Below are 22865 nucleotides of genomic sequence, written 5' to 3'. Positions count from 1 at the left end.
GACTGGCTCAACCAAATGGCATCTTGAATGAATCATGCGTGTAGGTGTTTAGTGCATAAATATTGTCTGATGTTTTCCTATTTGACAGGAAAAGATGAAGGGTAAAAATAAGTTGGTTCCACGGCTGCTTGGGATAACTAAAGAGTCAGTGATGCGAGTGGATGAGAAGACCAAGGATGTGGTGCAGGAGTGGCCTCTGACTACAGTGAAGAGATGGGCTGCCTCCCCCAAAAGCTTCACTCTGGTACTGCCTGACTCCCCCCAAGACCTGAGCCCTAATTATAGAGTCAGATGTTATACACTCCAAATCCTGTGCACATATTCAGCTGTTCTGCTCACAGTGGGATTCACCAAACTCTAAATCACATATTTAATCTTTCCCCCAGTTTTTAGTCTCTAATGCAAACAGCATCCTAAAAATTATTGAGGCCTCTGACTGCAATATTGGATGTTTTCAGCATGCTAGCCAGCTATTTCATGTGGATTAACAATAGATGCCGGGGGAAGAATGTGCAGTATTTAGATGTATTATTTATTTGAAAGCTTTTTCAATTTTCTTCACCGGCAGTTGGCAACTGTTTTCTTCCCATATTGGAAAGGAGTGCTTCATTTAAAGACTAATAGATTATGTTAATTTTTTGAAGAATACTCCAAGGTGTATTTGCCAACATTGATATAAATTAAAAAAATATTCAATGTTTATCTATAATTTGCACACTGCTGTTTTGAGATTCACTACAACGGATATTTAATCAGCTCTGTGGAGAAGTCTGGAGTGCCATATTAGACGGTCGATTTTTCTTTTCATTAATAGTAGAAATGATGAAGACTTTGCCAAGTTTATTCAAAACCACAACCCACAGTATAAGGCAATTTTTTTTCATCTGTGAGCAGACTGCCAGGCTCTTATTAGGTGTAGAATATGTTCGCAGTGCTAGACAGAAGGTAAAATACTAGGACTTAAATGACACTTAGTTCACCCTGTATCTCTGCTGTCTTCAATAAAACAGGATTTCGGGGAATACCAGGAGAGTTATTACTCTGTTCAGACTACAGAAGGAGAGCAGATATCCCAGCTTATTGCTGGATATATCGACATCATTCTTAAGAAGGCAAGTCACTCCAAATCAAATGTGAACACTGAAGTATTGCAATGTATATCTCAGTCCATTTTGCATAGTTTGGTCTCTGTCATATCTGTTGTTCTTGTTGTCTACAGAAGCAGAGTAAGGATCGTTTTGGCCTTGAGGGAGATGAAGAATCCACCATGCTGGAGGAATCAGTCTCCCCAAAGAAGTGAGGAGCACTCATGCGCTTTCCCCTGGGTTGTCTGTGTTCTGCTATGTGCTCTGCATCGCTGACAGTTCTAAATTTGCCCAGTTGTTCTCTGTGAATCTCAAACCCCACTGTCTAATTGTGCATGTAATTTCATTTTTTCCTGCACAACACATTACACCAATAACAGGGAAATTCAACACAAAACAGCACTTTGAAATTTAGAAGACCATTAACGTCCTTTGCTTCAGAAGTGCTTTTGTGTACATTTTCTGTTTTTTGCAAACCTAACAAAAATCCCTTTTGGTGAAAACACTTAATTATTATCGTATTTAGCAAGACATGGCTGTATTATTTGGAAGTTAAGATATCACGCCAGGTGAGATATCATCTTACTGGGAGCTGTTTTATTCAGATTTTTTTGTATCTCCCAGTTGGTTGCTGTCTTTCCTGTTTTCCTGTGTGGTTTACTGACTGATTGAAATTAAGGTAACGCTTATAGACCGTGGTTCTATCACACAGAGATTGGAAATTTGTTGTCACTGATAATCCACATGGCTCTTAATGAAACTACTCTCTGGCAGAACGGGGCATCATATCCCTGCTGCTTACGGGCCAATTCACCCATGTTGTGGTTCTCAGCACAAAAACATAATTGCTGCCTCTCCAAACAAGCCATAATTAACCAATAGAGTCAGGAGCATCTGTTGAGCTGGGCAGGAAATCAGATATTTTTCTGTAGAATATTATTTCTTACAATGTCTATCCACAGTGGGAACAGTTGTTAGGAGGATAATTGTTTTAATTATAATATCGTGTTTTTTTGTTATTTTAATCAGGTACTTAATTATCCAAAACAGCTATCATAATTTAACAATCCACACATAAGTGATATGAAAGAAATATAATTACACAGTTGCATGCACCAACTTTTGATTAACAGATATAGGCCAGTGTTTTATTTTCAGTTACTATCTGTGGTTCACCATCATAAGCCACATAGACTCACAATCATGCATCCTGTGATTCCTATAGAGTGTGTGTGTGTGTGTGTGTGTGTGTCGTCGAGCATGTACTACCTCTACTTTCTCTTTGAAGGTCCACAATTTTGCAGCAGCAGTTCAACCGAGTAGGTCGTGTGGAGCATGGCTCAGTAGCTCTGCCAGGCATCATTCGATCAGGGTCCATCGGTGGTCCAGACACCTTCAACATGGGTACTATGCCCTCCGCTCAGCAGCAAATAACTACAGGGCAAATGCACCGAGGACACATGCCCCCACTTGTGAGTATTTTTAGTTGCAAGTTATTCTAGACAATTTTTGTGCAACTCTAATCTCCAACATTTAACATGAAAAATATTCAGTGGGAAGCAAATTAAGCTCAGTTTCAACCATTGTTCAGGTATGTTTTCCTCACATGTCTTATTTATATCTGTTATGCTGTGTTTGAAATATTGCTGACGGTCTCTGCTGTCAATTGCTAACCACAATAAATGATATGATGTGGCCTGTGAGTGAGATACAAAATGAGAAGTCCCTCATACTCACTCTAAAAGCCCATCTGTCTCCAGTGGTGTATAAACACTGCAAGCGCATCACTCTTTTGCACATACAATACATTCTGTGTATTTAAATTGCCTCTGCTTAGTCACTTACGTGTGTGTGTGTATGTTTGTGTTGTCAGAGTCTGGCTCAGCAGGCCCTGATGGGGACCATCAACAGCAGCATGCAGGCTGTGCAGCAGGCCCAGACTGACCTGGGATATGTTGATAATTTGCCTCCACTGGGCCATGACTTAGTGAGTACAGCATCTACTTTGTGCACAGTTTTGAAAGATATTTTCTGATAGATGTAGTGTGGGTAGTGGAGCCCCTACACATCCCTTCATTTATATTCAGCTCCTTGTGTTCCACTTCCACTCCTGAATTTATTCCTACTGATATTACAGACAGCTAATAAAGAATCAAGCATTCTCGTCACACTAGTCCATCACATTCCTCATTCCTCAAATATAATTAGGATGTAGAAGTGATTGTAAATATAGAGGTTGTATTTAATATTTGAATGTTTCTGAAGCCGTAGGTGTTTTACAGCCTTAGTCCTTTAATCCTGATCTAGAAAGTTTATATGATCTGAAAATCACCCACTGCGATGAAAGCTCTCCTTTTCCTCCTCCGCTGAAAGGCTTCCAGAGTTTGGGTTCAGAACAAAGTGGATGAATCCAAACATGAAATCCACTCTCAGGTTGATGCCATCACTGCTGGAACTGCATCTGTGGTCAATCTCACTGCAGGTGAGGATGCCAAACCACCACAATGGAACACGCTATCATTTTCAGTTTTTATGTATTTCAGCATCAGAATTTTGGTTTGTGATATTTGTACCGGACAACAAAATTAAGTGATGTAAAAAATATTGCTCATCTGCTCATTTTTGTAACCCCAAGATCCAAATCAATAAAACTGTTTTCCAAGCTGCTGCAAAGCACTCAGTCATGTAAGGCTCTGAGTGTTCTTAACAAGAATGCATTCTCCATTTTTCCCTGATAAATATTTCTTCTGATAAATACATGTTGAATTTCTTGTCCTGAAGCTTATCTGATTGGCAGAGTGGAGTCTCTTCAAGTCCCCTGTATCACTTGGCAATATGCCAGTCAAGTTCCTGCCAGCGTTTTGCAGGGTTTTAATCTTACCTTGCCATCTGTTTGGTTGCTCTTATTCTCCCCTCACCATGGAAGACAAAGTTTTTTCCTTTTCACGGCCACTTGCCCCATCAACGTGCTTAGCTTGGTGGAACCATTTCAAATAGGCTCTAATTATGACACTGACACTGTTGTGTGCGTTATGGCATATGACACGCAATCTGGCCCGGGGATTAACTAAATCAGTGTGGCAGCGTTACAACAAATTGAGATGCATATTAGAGGTGCAGTTTGTAATAATGGCAATCTATCCTCCACAGGTGAGCCCACGGAAACTGACTACACAGCAGTGGGCTGTGCCATCACTACCATCTCTTCCAACCTCACGGAAATGTCCAAGGGTGTCAAGCTGCTAGCGGCATTAATGGACGATGAGGTGGGCAGTGGACACAAGCTCATGGGTGCTGCCAGAATGTTGGCAGGAGCTGTGTCAGACCTGCTCAGATCTGTTGAGCCTGCAGCCGCTGAGGTGAGACACCCACTGATTATTCTACTGACTCGGACTTCATTCTGGACTGCAGTCCCAGTAGCCTCAAAGCCACATAAAGTACTGGACTGCATGCTTTGATTTTTATCAGTGTCCCAGTGAAGAACTATTACAGGAGCATTTTCTGGTCTGAGTTTTGATCCAAAAGTCTGTTTTTGTTAATTCATGATGGGCTGTGTGGGAACAAGCCAGGCCCGAGTAATGAATGTGGTGATGTCATCCTCATGCAGCCCAGACAGACGGTGCTGACTGCGGCAGGAAGCATCGGACAGGCCAGCGGGGATCTGCTCCGTCACATGGGGGAGGGCGAGACCGATGAGAAGTTCCAGGTTGGACGCCACCCACTCGTGGTTCCTATGACACTGCTGGCCAAACAGGAAGACACATTTATTCTCAGACCGCCATTTAAATGTCAATACACAGTTATATAATCACATAAGGCTTTATTATTAGCCTACTACTTCATGTGGATTGTAACAGAAGACATTTTCTTTTGGTAATATGGCAACACAATATTCAAGATATCCATTGAAACAAGCATATCTGTACTGCCTCCCTTTGTTTTTTGTTTTTTTTTACAGTTTATTTAATTTTCCTGCTACATACATATCCTTCTGTTTCTATTTGTGTTCTCACAACCTTCGTTCCACCTTGCTCATCTTTCAAGCACTAATCCCTAGAGAGGGAGCCTTGCAGTGTATTTCATTCACATTTTTGTTTTACTGACCTTGAGATAATACTTCTCTAATACATGCAGATCACTCACTGGATGCAGCCAAAAACACTCTTATTTGGCGTGCACTAATTATACAATATTCACACATTATTAGCAGAAGAAGTGATTTAAAAACATTGGCTTTACCTTTTTCCCCTTTGTCACATGTGCGCAGCTGTGCTGTGTTTCAGTGAAGGACATTGATTAATATGTTGCAGGACACCCTGATGAATCTGGCCAAAGCAGTGGCCAATGCAGCTGCTATGTTGGTCCTAAAGGCCAAGAACGTGGCCCAGGTGGCTGAGGACACCATATTGCAGAACCGGGTGATCGCAGCTGCCACTCAGTGTGCCCTGTCCACCTCACAGCTGGTGGCTTGCACCAAGGTACTGATCTAAATCTCGCTCATCTCAATAGCCAAGTAGGGAAAGGACATACCACCAAGGAAGGAAGCTATGAGGAGAGTCACGTGTAGTCTGCAGTAAACTAAATATATACAGAGGACAGGGCAATATATCAAATTAAACAGGTTTTTGTTTTTGACTGATGGTAAAAATGCTCAAGTTGTTAGTATTCAGTGTTTTCCACAGAGACTTTTCTTGCTCATGTAGTAACATATTTATCCAGTCTATACCTACCAGTGGAGCTTTGTTTTAGTCAAAATGATTTTTTCTTTTTAACAAAGAATGCACTTTGCTTATTATTTGTTGATATTTTACATATAAGGTGTATAATTTGGATGAAGAAAACTATGTGGAATCATCTTCTGTCTTGAGTTCATGTAAAAAAAAAAAAAAAACTAGTAAAAATCTGTACATGGCACATGAACAGAGCACATACAATATCTATGATGCAAATTAGTAACATTTGGCATAATTGGCATAATAGTAATTAGACAAAATTTCCAGTCTTGGGTATGTGGATTATTTTATTGATGCTGCTATCGGTTATTCCAGTCAACAATGAAAAAATCTGTAGAATATCATGAAATTAATAACACTGTCACTGAAACTAGGTAGATCAGGGATCATAGGTAACCACTTAACGTATGTACATACAGAAAGAGTGTTGAGCAGCACCTTATAACAAAAACAGTGAAATACTGAGGTGAATTCGCAATAACAGTCTACATGATGAGACACTTCCAACACATCCTTTTATCTGTAAATAATTGGTAGTATGTAGTTTTAACACAAAAGTGAAACATAATATTTGAAGCTGTAGTCTCTATAATACCAGAATAACGCTAAATTCTTAGAATGCTTCTAATTTTTTTGCCAATGACCTGTGCGTGGTGCAGGTGGTGAGCCCAACCATCAGCTCCCCAGTGTGTCAGGAACAGCTTGTCGAGGCCGGGAAGCTGGTCGACCGCTCAGTGGAAACCTGCGTTAAATCTTGCCGCTCGGCCAGCGACGATGGCGAGCTGCTGAAGCAAGTCGGGGCAGCAGCTGGTGTGGTGAGCCAGGCCCTCAGCGACCTGCTGCAGCATGTTCGCCACTACGCCAGCTGCGGAGAACCCATCGGACGATACGATCAGGCCACAGACACTATCATGAACGTGACAGAAAACATTTTCACTTCCATGGGTGACGCTGGTAAGTAACAGCCGTGGGTGAAGTCTTGCTGAAAAATGCATCAGTTCCATTTGTTTGAGAGCTTCATTCTCGATGGGACTGCACCACAGAACCCTACGATATTGTTCATATTTGTGTTCATTTCAACTTATCTTTAAATCACTGTTGAAACATTTTCAAAGCTGAGACTATTTATTATGGTTTGAGCCATGAGGCTGAAGAATTTCCAAACCCAGCCAATTCTCAAGGGGTTGTAGGAAACATGTCATCCAAAACCACAACAGAGCTTTGAATCTGGTCTCAATCAGCGTTAAGGAGGCTTTGAAACTTAAAAGAAAACACATGACCTGGGCAGTTTGGGGGACTACAAACTCCTTGTCTCCCATATAACAACACTGAAAAAAATAAATCTGTAGCCATAGATCAAAAGTTCAAGAGTATTGCTTGATTCCATATGTATGTAGGTTGTAAAGCAGCTCCATGTCTTGTCTTCTCTAGACATCTCTGAGTTATTTCCAGCTGGAGGTGGGTGTTTGGGAAACACAGCTTTTTATAGCAGGTGTGAGTGGGTTACATATATTTCGAAGACTTTAATTTGCTTTATAGAGGATGATTCACCAGGAACCTTTAGCTTTAGATACGTAAAGGTGCTGTAAATGTGATTCTGCCAGATGAGGCCATTTGCAGACATTCAGAAAAGAGCATCACAACTTTTACCATTTTGTGAATATGTGTGGTTGTACGTAACATTGAAAATTAGCCAACAATGCTACATGAACTTGAGTTTTACACTGATATAATGATATAAACATTTGTTTGTAAATCAGATACTTAGCCATCTCCAAAGTACTCCATGATTGAGCTCCTGTTGTCGTATTTATGCTGTGACACCTCTCTATACATTAAATGCATGTATATTGGTTCTGTTTGTGCACGTTTGTGTATTTGGTCCTATGAGTCTGTACAAAATAGCAACATTCAGTGAGTGAAAATATGAAATCTCCCCAGTGAGGGACTATTAAAGGCATTTTTCCTCTATTCTTTGTCAGATTACAAAATTTGATTCTAGTCACCCCCTGTTGTGCACATGTGCCAACACTGCTAAGGCACTGTTAGGAGTAAAGTAAGTGACTGATTGATTGATTAATTGATTGACTGATTATTTTATTTCGAATATAACAATAAAACCAAGACAACAAGAAAATTTAATGTGAAAAGAAAAGAAAACATATTCAAAAAAGAAGCGGGATGAAGTTTAACTTCAAGTCTGTTAGAGTGTGATAGTACTTCTGCAGCAGTGATCTGACAGATATTTGAAACACTGTGTTTATCCCAGTTTGTTTTGGCATTCATCACAAAAAGCACTTCCTCACTTTTGATGTTGAAATGAATGATGACACTTCACCAATGTAGCCATCACTTTCAAAAAGTTGTGCCTGTCGAAATGGATCCAATACAAATACACCAGATCTAACCCTTTTCTCCTACAGACATGGCTTGGATGTTAAAGCAGCTTTGTAGTGAATTTCAGCTGTTAACATGACCTTGTCTTTATGCTGCAAGCCTTGTAGATTTATGTGATGCTTTGACTGGGTTGTTCAAGCTGTATATCTGTATATTTTAACAGGAGAGATGGTTCGTCAGGCCAGGGTTCTAGCACAAGCCACTTCAGACTTGGTCAATGCTATGAGATCTGATGCAGAGGCAGAGGTGGATGTCGACAACTCCAAGAAATTGCTGGCTGCAGCCAAACTCCTAGCTGATGCAACGGCTCGAATGGTGGAGGCAGCCAAGGTAAAAGTATCTACTGTCACACTAAAATGTAAATGAAGGGTTATAATCTGTTGAAGTACCTCAATTCAATAACATCATCTTATTGCTTTTGTTAATAATTTCATTAGTACTCTATTGAAAATGAAAGTATATATTTCTCATTATATGTAATCAGTCTCGGAAAGTCATTTTCAACACATAAATGCATTGTTGAAAATGAAGTGAACTGAGCTGTTTTCATTTGATGAAATACACATTTTGGCATATTGCACGCAGTAGCTACCGGCATCGATTCACATCCAAAATAAAATGGTGCAGCATCAGTGACTCTTAATAAGCCCCTGGCACTGTTGAGCAGGATATTATCAGTGTGAAATACACAGGCAAGTGAAATGCTGCTTATGGCTCGTTAGATGTTTTTGATCTGTGACACATTAATCACCACATCACTGCTATTATCAAAGAGGAAGTGGGAATCTGGGACTGACGGTTTCCTTGGAAACTGTCAGAAAGCAGACAGAGCTAAATGCCTCTTTGCATCTATTGTACATCCAGTAAAAACAGAATTGTTAAACTTTCGTCACTGAGATCCGACTGCTTTTGTTATATTCTGTTTCATGTGTTATGGCTAAATGTGAATGTGTATGGATATCTGTGCACATCTCACGGATTTGTATCGCTGTGTATGTTACCCTCAGGGGGCGGCTGCCTACCCAGAGAATGAGGACCAGCAACAGAGGCTCAGAGAGGCAGCGGAGGGGCTACGTGTAGCCACTAATGCTGCAGCTCAGAATGCAATAAAGAAAAAACTTGTCAACAGGCTAGAGGTGAGTCATAGGAGTCAGCCTGTTTTGATCTTTGTGCTGTATGTCTATATGTTCCTAAATATCAATGAGAAAGATATGTTGCAATACAAACATGGCTTTACATTCCTTTGTATGGACTTAAATGATGGAGAGTCTAGACATTTGGAAAATGAGACACATGCCATAATGCGATTAATAAGATGCCTCAGCAGTTATTTGAACAATACGGTTCATTTAGTATATTTGTCTGTGTTATTTCTCTTTCCCGTAGCAGTGAGCTATAAATCCCATTAGTGCTCAGAATGAACTATCTGAGTGTAAAGATCTGTGTCTAGCCTCTGGTATCAGTTTGCCCCTAATGACTAGCCCCTCTCTGCTCTGGAGCGCCCAATGTTCAATTTCCCAGGCACATAAACTATGTATTACCCGCGGCAGGGATCAGCCTGTTATCAGACATACATCTGAGTCTGCATCTATGCATCAGATGGTCACAGTAATGGTCCTAATGGTCGCCTCCATCAAGAAAATGTGTGAGTCAGTGAAGATCAAATTTTCATTAATCTGCAAGTGTGCACGTAGCAGTTATTACACACACATTTAGGGCCTTAAGATGTCTTAATCTTACCTGTCTGTTGGCTCATGGAGATGAGCTTTCCTGCGGTCATCAAGTTTTTGCATTTATTTTTATTTACAACCAAAAAAGTAATTTATGAATGTACTGGGGTTAGTCTTAGAAAATAGTTATCCTCTCTGTCATGTCAGTTCTTTATGTGGTTCAGTCTTCATGTAATATATTGTGTGTTTCTTTTTCATTTACACCTCCTCATCCATTCACCAAGGATTGTCTTTCCCTCTGTTTTCAGTCTTGTCAACACTTCAAAGTAACTCTTGCGAGTATGAATTAATGTGACCTAAGCCATATATTTTTAGTACAAGAGGAAAGTAGTGTTGATCATTTCATGAAATAAAGAGATGAGCAGCATAGCTCACCTTTTTCCTCATCTTACACATTATTTTTGGTTTGGCTTGTGATCCATTTAGTTTGATCAACAGAACTTTGTCCAAAAACTTAACGTGACAGTATAAAACTGAACTGAGCAAAATGGAACGTTACTCTCAACCTGACACTAGTCTACTACTCTAGCTTCAGTCATTTCTGTTTGTATTTTTTCAACAGTTAGCAGCTAAGCAGGCAGCGGCTGCTGCGACTCAGACCATTGCAGCTGCCCAAAATGCGGCTGCTTCTAACAAAAATACTGCTTCTCACCAACAGTTAGTACACAGCTGCAAGGTAAGATCACTCACTCTCAAGTTAAATAGTAACTACTACAGCAAACATCATTGCTGTCTAACTGTAATCTTGCATATTTACATAGAATGTCTATGCTTTGTTAGTCTTGACACCTTTCAGTTTTTATCTTGATGCTCTGTATATTAAAATTTGTTTATGTGTTAATGATTGAAGGCAGTAGCAGACAGCATTCCCCACTTGGTGCAGGGCATGAGGAGCAGCCAGGCACAGCCTGAGGAGCTGGGTGCCCAGCGTGCCCTTATCATGGCCAGTCAAAGCTTCTTACAGGTTGGACACTACATAGTCAGCAACTATTAAACTCTCTGTCATCCAACACACACAAAAACTGCTCCTGTAGTGCTTATGAATTTGTTATTGTTTTTTGTCCCCGTCTCTCAGCCTGGAAGCAAGATGGTGACGTCTGCAAAGTCAGCTGTTCCGACAGTGGCTGACCAGGCAGCCGCTATGCAACTGGGCCAGTGTGCCAAAAACTTGGCTACCTGCCTGGCAGAGCTTAGGACAGCCACCCAGAAGGTATCTATACACAGCACTGAGAGAGATAGCAAGATTGCTCTCACTGATACAGTTGGGTTGTTATTGCTTGTGAAATGTTTATCATAAGACTATGCTTTGATCACATTTTAAAGTATCAAGTGCTGCATATTTCATTGCATCCTGACTGTTCTGTATGGTGGATGGATGAAGGTGAGTAAAATATAGGTCTGTGTTTTCTTTGAAGGCCCACGAAGCCTGTGGTCCTCTAGAAATTGACTCAGCCCTCAAAACTGTTCAGACCCTTAAAAGTGAACTTCAAGATGCAAAGATGTCTGTCATTGACAACCAACTTAAACCTCTTCCTGGAGAAACGGTCAGTGTATAACATTAAAGTTCAACTAATACATCTTTATGCTGATATTAGAAAGCTTGTAAGAAAAAAAATATGAATCTGTTTGTGTGTTGTTGCTGCTCACACAGTTGGAGAAGTGTGCTCAGGATTTAGGCAGTACTTCCAAGGCTGTGGGCTCCTCGATGGCACAATTGCTGACGTGTGCTGCACAGGGAAATGAACATTATACAGGTAAAAGAAGTCTATGCTTCACAGAAAGTATGTTTGAAAAGCTTAAGGAGCCCTGTAGTTAAATTATTTACCTCTGTCTAAATTACTTACCGTGCAGGAGAAGTTCCATGTAATACATGTATATGAATTGCTGACTGTAATGTTCACTAGAAAAAAATACCTTCTTCTAACTGTGCCAAGTGGGAATATGAGGACAAGGCAGGCAGAGGAAACTATGGCTCCTTTATTTATGCTATCACTGCGGCTTTAAACTGAATCCTTTGAATCCAGCATGGCATGCTTTGGCTGATTTACCATCAATTCTGCTTAACTGAAGATCTCAGGAGAGGAGAGATGAAGACAGATAGACAATAGCGTTTCTAACAATGAATGCTCCCAGGCAGCATTTCATGCTGTGGCCCAGGGTGCTGCTAGCTACTCATTAATCTTATTTTCACAAGATTTAACATTCCATCAGCAAATGGCTCCAGTTGGCTGGTTAACGCAATTTGATGCAATTTGCTGCTTTTCTTCTCAACTCTATGTGTAATAAGTTAGGGGCACCTCCCATGTGGGGCCATATTTATTATATTAACTCATTTATTAAAACAATAAGGGCACGTTAGGATCACAGTTTGTTCTCAGTGTGGTACTGCTAACTCTTGCCAGTTGATTCACACAATGCTGTTTTAAGAGCAATGAAAGGAAATGCAGTGCCTGACAAATTCTGTTGCTTAAACAGGACAAATACAAAAAAGCTAGCTGAAATCCATATGGGTAATAAAATGTCAAGTTCATTACACACAACCATGCTTACTTGTTACCAAACAAAGTGAAGGCAGGAAAGTGTGACCACTCAATTTCCTGTACATTTGTGGAATGTTTCACCTTTAAAACAGGTGTGGCTGCGAGAGAAACTGCACAGGCTTTACGGATATTGGCCCAGGCAGCTCGAGGTGTGGCCGCCAGCACCAGGGAGCCCCAAGCTGCAGCTGCAATGCTTGACTCGGCCCAGTGCGTCATGGAGGGCTCTGCCATGTTGATACACGAAGCCCATCAAGCTCTTGTTCATCCAGGAGATGCTGAGAGTCAGCAGAGACTGGCACAGGTAATATATATTGCTGAGATAGTGATTTTCATGTAAAGATCACATTGGTGCTGTCTACCTCCTTCTCTTTCCTCTACTGATTTGTAAACATTTCTCCTTTCAATAACAATCCTCCCCTGTATGTGTTGCTATTTTCTCTCTGCTCTGTCTCTCGCCTAGTATTCCTCTCTCAAGAGTGCCAGAGTAAAACTGCTCACTCTCCTGCAGCCCCTCAGGGGATAAACATATTGTTTGGCATATATCTGTGACAGCAGCATAAATTAGTGACACGGATTACTGTGCACCACTGTGAGCCCAATTTGCATTTGAGATGTTTTTCCCCTTATAGCTTTGCTCAGGGACTTTGTATTATGTAGCACATTGTTAGAATGACTAATGGTAGTCCACTGACAGAACATTGTGCTGTGTTTCAGGTGGCCAAAGCAGTGTCGCACTCCCTGAATAATTGTGTGAATTGCCTGCCAGGCCAGAAGGATGTTGACATGGCCCTGAGGAGCATTGGAGAAGCCAGCAAGAAACTGCTGGTGGACATTGTGAGTCCCATTCAAGTTTTTGTCCAGGTCTTTCTCAATGTTTAAGAATTCTTACAATGTTTTAAATTTAGTTTTTGATATTCGAGGTCTGGAATCGTAGGAGGCGAGGCATTAAATTAGATCTGTGGCAGAATTAATTAGCATATCTGTGTTTTGTTCAGTTTTTGTCATGTTTTACCTGCATTTCCTGTCATACAACAATTCCTGTTTGGTTGTAATATGCAAATGACCTCTAGGGTCAATTGGCAAATCTGAATATGTCTATTCTTGTAAAGTCCCATGATCAGAAAAGAATCACTAGTTTTTCTCCCAAAAAATAACTCAAGGGTGGTGGGTTTCCTGTATTTCTTGTGTCTTGATTTGTTTTGTTGTAGTATTGTCTTTTGTTTGTTTGTTCTTTTTATTAGTTATTTTTGCCTGAATTAAAAAGGTCTCAAAAGTTGTTAATTTTGTACTTGCACAAATACCAGTTTTAAGTCTATGTATTCATACACAACTTTCCTTCTATACACTGAAACTTTTCTAACAGGGGAGGTTATTTCCATTTGACTTCATTTCTGATATCCTCCTGTAGGATCTAATTGATGTGTCTTGCCTTTGAAGCTTCCTCCCTGCAGTAAGACGTTCCAGGAGGCCCAAACTGATCTGAACCACACAGCAGCTGAGCTCAACCACTCTGCAGGCGAGGTCGTCCACTCCTCTCGCGGAACTAGCAGCCAGCTGGCCGCGGCCTCAGGGAAGTTCAGCCAAGACTTTGATGAGTTCCTGGATGCTGGCATTGAAATGGCTGGACACACCCAAGTAGGTTTCATGGTCATGCTACCCCTACATGGAAACAATTCAGTGATCACCCATTTCTACCAGTTTTTGAATGTTTTACACATGGAGAAGAAAATTCAGACCTATGACTAACTAGATGCTAATGCATAAAATGTCAGGGGGTCTATCTCAGATTTTGATGTCACTTCAGTACCTGAGCTATTTAAGTCATTTGTTAATTAGACCTTTTCATCTAATTCACTTAGGCACATGATTGTCCCCAAGAGTACACAACACAGTCAGATGAAATGAGATCTTGTGATGTTATTCTTCTGGTTATTTTGCTCATTAATTTGGAAAGATCATCTGGGATTTTAGTTGATGTAGCATGACATCCAGGCGTTAATCAGGCTCATAGATGGTTGTGAGAGATTGACAAGAGGGACATAGTCGGTGTGGACACATTGGGTGCAGTTTTTTTAGTCCCTTGACAGGTGTTGTTAGTGCAATAAAAATCTGTCTGTGTATTTTGATCATGTTGGATACAGCTGTAAATAATCTCCATATTCATCCATATTTTGCCTATTTCTGTGCAGAGCAAGGACGACCAGATCCAAGTCATTGGTAATCTGAAGAACATCTCAATGGCGTCCAGCAAACTGCTGCTGGCTGCCAAGTCTCTGTCTGTGGATCCAGGCGCCGCCAATGCTAAGAATCTACTAGCTGTGGCAGCAAGGTGCGATAAGAGGCAGACAGCAATCAAATGTGCATCAGATATTTTCTTTATTTCCTTCTTATGAATGCCACCGAATATCTGATTGTAAACTGAACCCTTTTGCAGTGAATATGAATCCTGGCTGGAATTGAAGCAAGTTATGAAAAATCTGATTTTACACTTAAATGTCACAACATCTCTGTACTGCATCTGTATGCCACTCCTAAACTGTGTCTGTTCATCGTTGCTGGAGGGAGTATCCTCCCCCTAGTGGAGAGAAGCCAAGCAGCTGCTCCCACAGGGCTTTGGGGCTGACTGACTTCTCTCTGTCTAATTAGGAAGATGGAAGCTTTGGCTAGAGTCTGTCTGTGCTCAGCTAGGCTGAACACAAACTCAAGACAATCTCTGCGCTCCTGTGCACTGTGTTAGCCTATTGCAGTAAGAGGCCGGCAATGGGATGCTTGTGTCAAGGAGCCAAAAGCATCCGTGAGTGCGAGTGAAGCCAGGCTGTGCGTGCATACAGAGGACACGTGGGAACTAAAAAGGTTGTGTGGCTGCCTGTGTGTTTCAGGGCGGTGACAGAGAGTATTAACCAGCTGATCACGCTCTGCACCCAGCAAGCAGCAGGACAAAAGGAGTGTGACAATGCCTTGAGGGAATTGGAGGTAGTTGTCCTTTCACTGTACAGTACCACACACAGACCACTTTCTCCTCAGGCCTGTTTTCTGTTGCCTGTACATGCCTGTATCTTTTTCATCAGGGAAACAAAAGTCCACATGAATCCTAGAGTCATTCATTGGGGATGGAAATTAAATTCAAACCTATCATCAGTTATACTTGAATAGATGACAATATGTGTTTTTTGGTTATTTATATGTGTTAATAGCAAAATATTCCAGTCAGCTAATTACATTTATATTCTTTGCTTCTGTAAATCAAATTAAAACGCTGAAAACTATTTTCTTATAGCAGAAGATTTAGCAGATTATCCACATCTTACTTCTTTTGTGTGTATACAGGCTGTCCGAGGGCTCTTGGATAATCCTAACGAGCCTGTCAGTGAACTCTCCTACTTTGACTGCATCGAGAGCGTCATGGAGAACTCAAAGGTACAGGCTTTCAAAAATAATTGTATGCACTGTGTACTTAAAGTGTCAGAAATACTTGATGTGGCAGGCGGCTGAAGACCTTATTTTGGTTCATGTTTTCTCAATTTCCCCTTGCCATAGGTATTAGGAGAGTCGATGGCTGGCATTTCACAACACTGTAAGACAGGTGATGTGGCAGCCTTTGGGGAGAGCGTAGGTGTGGCATCCAAAGCCCTATGTGGGCTCACTGAAGCTGCAGGACAGGTAATGGTTATGCACTTGGGACACAAGGAACTATCAGTACTCTCAAAAATGCTGTTTTGAATATAATGTTTTCACTACTTAAACTTTAAAACCTGCAATTGATCACCTTGCTTACACAATATATTGAATCATTGCATCTTTTTCTCATGCTACATATTGTAGCTTCAGATTTTTCCTTGTATATAGTTCTATTATACGCAGTTAACCTTTGAGTATATCTATTCATTTATATATTTACTAGAGAGTCAGAGAATGTTTACTACATATGGGGATCTTGGCATGACTGTAACAGCAAATCCAGTCTTGCAGGACACCTAGAGATATGTGCTGTTTCAAACCAATAAATTGTTGCAACTCTGCATTGTTTTCTTCCCTGTAGGCCTCTTATCTTGTAGGTGTGTCTGATCCCAATAGTCACTCAGGCCACGAGGGGCTGGTGGATCCCATCCAGTTTGCACGGGCCAACCAGGCTATACAGATGGCTTGTCAGAACTTAGTAGACCCTGCCAGTAGTCCCTCACAGGTAAGAAGGTCCACTTGGGGCTGCACAACATTAGAACCTAGCATATGGAGGCCACATTGTGATTATGTATACAGATCTCTTGTGACTTCAATTAAATGGATCATTACATCTGAAAAATTGCCCAGTATGTTGTAAGTAATCCATCCAGACACCTCACTAAATTGGTTCCTTTTACACAACTCTGTTTGCTATTTGTTGGTGATTCTTGTGTCAGGTCTTGTCTGCAGCAACGATTGTAGCTAAGCACACCTCTGCGCTCTGTAATGCCTGCCGCCTGGCTTCATCTAAAACATCCAACCCTGTGGCAAGGAGACAGTTTGTCCAATCTGCCAAAGAGGTGGCCAACACCACTGCCAACCTCGTCAAAACCATCAAGGTCAACTCCCCAACTGATCAAAACGTTGAGTGTAAATTTGTTACAACATCTATTTCGTCTCGTGAGAAGCTGTGGATGTCTGCACAATACAAATGAATGTCTGTTTAAGCAGTTGTTTACAAGAATGGGCAAACATTGTCTCATTTCAGGCTCTAGATGGTGATTTTTCAGAGGAAAACAGAAATAGGTGTCGTGTCGCTACAACCCCACTTCTTGAGGCTGTAGAGAACTTGTCGACATTTGCCAACAACCCTGAGTTTGCAAGCATCCCAGCTCAAATCAGCAATGAGGTATTTATGTGTCTGTTTTAAGTTCCTGATTTGGTTTTTTCCTCTTCTTTTTCTATAACTGCAAATGAATAGATATATTTGTTTTACTTAAAAGTTAAGGTACATCTATTAAGTCGGACAGACTCATATCTAGAAGATCACAAAGCCACTCCTCAGAGAGGGCTGAAGAGTTATGTTTGCAACTATTACTCTCTTCCTTTGAAACAGGCCCTTCTTCTGTGAGCAAACAGTGTAAGGTTTGTACAACAGAGCGAAAATTGGATTGAGGTTCAATTTATCCTTTTCTTCTAATGTCAAGAAAATGACTCAAGTAGAAAGATGGATTTTTATTTTTCAATCTGAGCTGAAAAGTCCTCATGCAGTCCTCTAAAAGCTTTATGGCTGTAATCTGTTGGAGGGCAGTGTTTAACGGCACTCTCTCTCAGCACAGCTGCTCTAATCTTCAGCTTGTTAATCTAATTGTCGAGGGAGGCTTTGGCTCGGATCATAAAGACTGAAGGTGTTTCTTCCTGCGTCTCTGTAAAGCTGCCTTTCTAATCTCATCCCTCCCTTTGATTGCACCTTTGATCTCTCCAAGGTAGTCAAGGAATATTAACAACTCTTTCATACTGATGTGGCCATGTCTTTGCTGTTGAGCCGGTTACCTGAGCTGTTGTTTCACCTGCGCTAATTTTGTTCTTACCCACAGGGCTCAGCAGCTCAGGAGCCTATTGTTCGCTCTGCCCGCTCAATGTTAGATAGTTCCACTTTTCTTTTGGAAACAGCCCGCTCACTGGTCCTTAACCCTAAAGATCCTCCAACTTGGTCCATACTAGCTGGTCACTCCAGAACGGTATCTGATTCTATCAAGAGCCTCATCACCTCCATCAGGTTGGTGTTTAATTTAAGTACTAAGTAAGAGTCGTGATGGGGGAGGGTCTGAAACCATCAGGCTTATTCTGTGATAACTGTACAGACACATTAGTTTTAGCTGCTGAAACTCCTGCTGCCTTGTAATAGATTGTTGAAAGAGCAATAGTGAGATCAAAAGGCATGTGAAAGTGAAGTAGCACTCCATCAAATTATTTAATATTATTTGTCACCTTCACTCACTAAGTTCATTCACTCTATTCACAAAGCAGCTCGAATGCTGAAAACAGTGCATTTGATTTCTATAGAATGAACCCATTTGAATGGACATTGTTTAAAAAATGCTAATTATTTTGCACAAAAACCCAGACTTATATTTTTATCCAATATTTCTGGTGGCAGGGACAAGGCACCTGGACAGAGGGAGTGTGATTACTCCATTGATAACATCAATAAGTGTATCCGGGACATTGAGCAAGCTTCTCTGGCAGCAGTTGGGCAAACCCTGCCCTGCAGAGATGATATCTCTATGGAAGTAAGTTCAAGTACCCCATCAACTCTGTCTCTGTCTAAGGCAAAGAACTTAATTGGATATGTAGCCACTCTGTTGTGGCTTACACTGTAAATCTCTGCCATTGTAACTCACCAGGCACTCCAGGAGCAGCTGACATCCTCTGTGCAGGAGATTGGGCATCTGATTGATCCTGTCGCCACGGCAGCCAGAGGTGAAGCTGCCCAACTAGGACACAAGGTGCTGGTCTGATCATATATCCCTTCATCCCCTCTGGATTTCTAAAGAAAACCCTATTCTGTCTGTTTTCTATCCTGTGATCCAATTGTTTCTCAGACAGATCTTTTTAAACTCACTCTCCCAGGTGACCCAGCTGGCCAGTTATTTCGATCCACTCATTGTGGCATCAGTAGGACTGGCCTCTAAACTCCACGACCACCAGCAGCAAATGACTATCCTGGATCAGACCAAGACCTTATCTGAGTCTGCATTGCAAATGCTCTACGCTGCCAAGGAAGGCGGAGGGAACCCAAAGGTGATATGTGGTTATTAGCTAAATTTATATGAATGGATGAAGCTATTTTTTACCACAGAGCAGATGGAAGACATCTTTGCAATGATTTCATTTTCCCACAGTTTCCTTATTCACCAGCTATAAATAATTTTCACATAATGTATCTCATATGGAGCAGATTTTATGGCTCTCTATTAAGACTAAAATTTGTTTCAAGTTCTTCTTGATCATTTTTAAACCATTTTCACACCTTTTAATCTCATTTATATTGTATGCATACTTTTCTATCATAAATTAGCTTGTCTGAACAGCTTTGCATGCCACTTTCAAGTTTGCAACCAATGACATTTAGGAGGTAACACCTTTTGTTACTTTGAAAATCTGGCCCAGTGATGTTTTCTTGTATGACACTGGGTACTTACCCGCTGTAGGGACACTCTCGAGATGTTGTCAAGTTGATAAATTTGCTTCTGGCTAGACTCAGACAGTGTCACAAAGGCATTAATCAGCCAAATGTGTCCCCAGGCGTCCCATACCCACGATGCCATCTCTGAAGCGTCCCAGCTGATGAAGGAGGCTGTAGACGACATCATGGTGACTTTGAATGAGGCGGCCAGTGAAGGAGGCATGGTTGGGGGCATGGTGGAGTCCATCGCCGAGTCCATGGGCAGGGTGAATAACAGTCTGCATGTCTGGCTAGAGAATACATGAATATGTGATAACGTCTCATGAGAAATCGTTACAGGTTGTTTAAAAGAATTTCAGGTGACGCCTATCTCTAACTTTAATTGTCGGAAGGCAAAGAGAGCAATTCCTTTTAAGAGTAATTCCACTCTGGGTGTGCTGAGATTCTGTCAATGTCAGTGACTCTCATTAGTCTGGTAGATGACAAGTTTTAAATCCACAGCCCACTGGTGATGTTAGTTGTCAGTCATCCTGCTGGGGGAAATGTCACAGTGGTGACAGCTTGGTTAATAATTGATGATGATCTGCACACTCAGACGTATACAGTTAGCTCAGATCTTGTATTTTACTCTTTACTTTTGAATTTCAGCCATCATTAAAACACCATTAGCATATAAAACGTTGAACAAAGCTATGCATATGTGAAAAGGGTTTACATATGCTCATTAAATGCTGTTTAATGGTTGAAAAATTATATAGTCTTTCCCGTAAAAAGACCTTGGGTTGCCAGATGGTGTGTATCCAGTATTGTACTGTATATTCTTTTCCAGTGAAGCTCGACTCTTCAATTCATCATTCTAAGTGTGGACCATCTGACCTCTAGAAAAGAATCCATAGCATCCTGGCTACCCAACTCTTAATGATTTATTAACATTTGTAACTGTAGACTGACATTCTTCCCACATATCGTTGGTATTTCTATACTCCAGTTTATTGCAGTTTCCCTCTTGTATGCATAGACACTGATGTAATTAAATTTGCATGATATTTGCAGATATATTGTCATGGTCAGGTTATTAGTCAAGCTGTAGTCTATGTTAGGGGTTACTTTTTTTCACATGCATGAAAAGATAAAGCAACCAGTGACAAATTGTCAACCTGTTGACCTTTAGCTCATTCTGTATATAAAGGCTGACAGTCTGGCAAGCAAAAACATGCTTGTTTCCATTTAACGTCTTCTCTGTAATTTATAAACCATGATAAGAAACACTAGTGATACTGATTTGTATAGCTTCTCTTCATGGGTTTAATTAAAAACAACATCACTAATAGTAGACTGTCAGAAAGATAAAAAGGAAGCAGTAATTTGGGCAAATCGTCACATGCAAAATCCAAATGATGATAATAAATTGATCAACTATTTAATGATTGTATAAATGTTAGTACCTGGTTTAAAGATGTAAAAATCATTCACATTTTCCTCGCCACAGCTGGATGACGGAACACCACCAGAACCTGAGGGCTCCTTTGTGGACTATCAGACCACTATGGTGAAGTTCTCCAAGGCAATTGCTATCACAGCACAGGAAATGGTGAGCTCACAAATGCACTTTAAAATCTGTGTGTTTTCCATTACACTGCCATTATACAAAGTCAATATTCGTCAGCTGCTTCTACTGAGGATGTGTGTTCTCTCTGCTGCCAGATGACCAAGTCTGTAACTTGCCCCGAGGAGCTTGGTGGCCTTGCGTCTCAGGTGACAGTGGACTATGGGCAGTTAGCACACCAAGGTCGCCTTGCTGCAGCTACTGCAGAGCCAGAGGAGGTGAGAGGACATGCTCTGGAAGACGTGGATGAAAATTACAGGCTCTTATGAAAGATGTAGTCGATGACGGCATACATCATTTTCCACTTGTGCCCCTGAAATGCCAGACTGAAATATCTGCCTAGGTCTGGATTTTACACTAAAAATGCTTCCGGATGTATTCACTCACACACCGATCCAAGTGCATGTTTTCTGTTCTTTGATATGACGCCCCTTCCTCAAGGCTGCTCCTGACAGTGTGAGATCAAACAGAAATACAGCCCTGCAGCATCCATCATTCTCTGCATCCACACAGATTTTTTTGTGTAGTCCAGAGGACAGCAATGTATGGAAACACTGGACTAATAAGCACAGAGCTCTTATCAATATCTTGTATATAACAGGCTGCTCAAAACCCTGCTGGTTACCATAGCGACATTGTGCCTCTACAAATCTAAAAGCCTATAGTGATGCTTATAATGAAGTACCACCCACCCATGAATCTCAGTCTGGAAATTAAAGGTGTAGTGCCAGCATTCTCTCTCTGAGGGTGCTTGAAATCATTTTTCATCCACCCACTGGATAAGAGACATGCCAGTTTAGAACATGAATGTGATTGTGTAGTACAGAAGAGAGAAGATGGATGCAGCGTAAGTTGATGCCTCGTTTTGCTCGCAGGTTGGTTTCCAGATTAAGACACGTGTGCAGGAGCTGGGTCATGGCTGTATCTACCTGGTTCAGAAGGCTGGAGCCCTGCAGCTCAGCCCCACTGACAGCTTCTCCAAACGGGAGCTTATTGAGTGTGCCCGAGCCGTCACAGAGAAGGTAAGCTACAGGGACTGAAACTAGCACACTATCATGCAGAAGGAAGGTTTTTTTAATATCTTGACATTGCAAGTGAACTCTAATTTTGCTGTCATAATTTGCCATCTTTGCCGTTTGAAGCTCAGTAGGGGCATTAACTCAGCATTAGCATTTTTATAAAAAATATATTTTATGCATTAAGTCAGTGCTGTCGCTGTATACTCTATGTCCCCATTTGAATAAAGACAACTTATTATAAATGTCTGCAGCTGCAGGCTTTAAGGAGAAGCAGTTCATAGGTGATTAATTGTTTACTGTCCTCAATCTGACAAGTATGCATACTTTTATTTTAGCTCGTTGTTTGTTAACCTTGCATGGATTCTGTGAAATATACAGTAAATATATGGTATTTTATACAGTAATAAATTGTGTTTTGCCTTACCGGTCATACAGGTCATGACTACAGGCTCTTGTTACCGCACTCATACTGTGAAGCTAATAATAATACTAATGTGTCCCTGCTGTGACCCTGGCAGCAACTACCTAGCACTGCCTGCTCACACATTAAAATTCTTTTTACCTGAGACTATGATTTGAGTCAAGACTCTTATTAAACTTGTATAATTTGTGGTGTCATGCTTGCT

At 41.0% G+C, this 22865-nt stretch overlaps 1 protein-coding gene across 7 annotated transcripts in view; it reads left to right on the top strand.

Moving 5' to 3' along the window:
- tln2b (talin 2b) overlaps positions 1 to 22865 on the top strand; it is an 80292-nt gene that overhangs the window by 43074 nt on the left and 14353 nt on the right. For 5 of the 7 annotated variants that reach the window (XM_030136376.1, XM_030136375.1, XM_030136371.1 and 2 more), the window contains 35 exons: positions 89 to 244; positions 1011 to 1112; positions 1220 to 1296; positions 2374 to 2557; positions 2959 to 3072; positions 3459 to 3567; positions 4236 to 4444; positions 4693 to 4791; positions 5396 to 5563; positions 6478 to 6772; positions 8379 to 8545; positions 9223 to 9351; positions 10508 to 10621; positions 10796 to 10909; positions 11021 to 11155; positions 11361 to 11489; positions 11597 to 11699; positions 12578 to 12786; positions 13200 to 13319; positions 13923 to 14120; positions 14675 to 14814; positions 15365 to 15458; positions 15813 to 15902; positions 16023 to 16145; positions 16525 to 16668; positions 16883 to 17068; positions 17194 to 17334; positions 18023 to 18204; positions 18586 to 18718; positions 18833 to 18934; positions 19059 to 19229; positions 19734 to 19880; positions 21104 to 21205; positions 21319 to 21438; positions 22096 to 22242. In XM_030136376.1, coding sequence (XP_029992236.1) covers positions 89 to 244; positions 1011 to 1112; positions 1220 to 1296; positions 2374 to 2557; positions 2959 to 3072; positions 3459 to 3567; positions 4236 to 4444; positions 4693 to 4791; positions 5396 to 5563; positions 6478 to 6772; positions 8379 to 8545; positions 9223 to 9351; positions 10508 to 10621; positions 10796 to 10909; positions 11021 to 11155; positions 11361 to 11489; positions 11597 to 11699; positions 12578 to 12786; positions 13200 to 13319; positions 13923 to 14120; positions 14675 to 14814; positions 15365 to 15458; positions 15813 to 15902; positions 16023 to 16145; positions 16525 to 16668; positions 16883 to 17068; positions 17194 to 17334; positions 18023 to 18204; positions 18586 to 18718; positions 18833 to 18934; positions 19059 to 19229; positions 19734 to 19880; positions 21104 to 21205; positions 21319 to 21438; positions 22096 to 22242 — 4953 coding nt within the window. The remainder of the gene's footprint in view (positions 1 to 88; positions 245 to 1010; positions 1113 to 1219; positions 1297 to 2373; positions 2558 to 2958; positions 3073 to 3458; positions 3568 to 4235; positions 4445 to 4692; positions 4792 to 5395; positions 5564 to 6477; positions 6773 to 8378; positions 8546 to 9222; positions 9352 to 10507; positions 10622 to 10795; positions 10910 to 11020; positions 11156 to 11360; positions 11490 to 11596; positions 11700 to 12577; positions 12787 to 13199; positions 13320 to 13922; positions 14121 to 14674; positions 14815 to 15364; positions 15459 to 15812; positions 15903 to 16022; positions 16146 to 16524; positions 16669 to 16882; positions 17069 to 17193; positions 17335 to 18022; positions 18205 to 18585; positions 18719 to 18832; positions 18935 to 19058; positions 19230 to 19733; positions 19881 to 21103; positions 21206 to 21318; positions 21439 to 22095; positions 22243 to 22865) is intronic. The other 2 variants (XM_030136377.1, XM_030136378.1) reach the window with 1 other exon arrangement.

This window comes from Sphaeramia orbicularis, chromosome 6, assembly GCF_902148855.1.
Source record: "Sphaeramia orbicularis chromosome 6, fSphaOr1.1, whole genome shotgun sequence".
NCBI classification, from domain to species: Eukaryota; Metazoa; Chordata; class Actinopteri; order Kurtiformes; family Apogonidae; genus Sphaeramia; species Sphaeramia orbicularis.
Note: the sequence above shows the minus strand (reverse complement) of the source record. Positions and strands in the feature narration are given on the sequence as shown.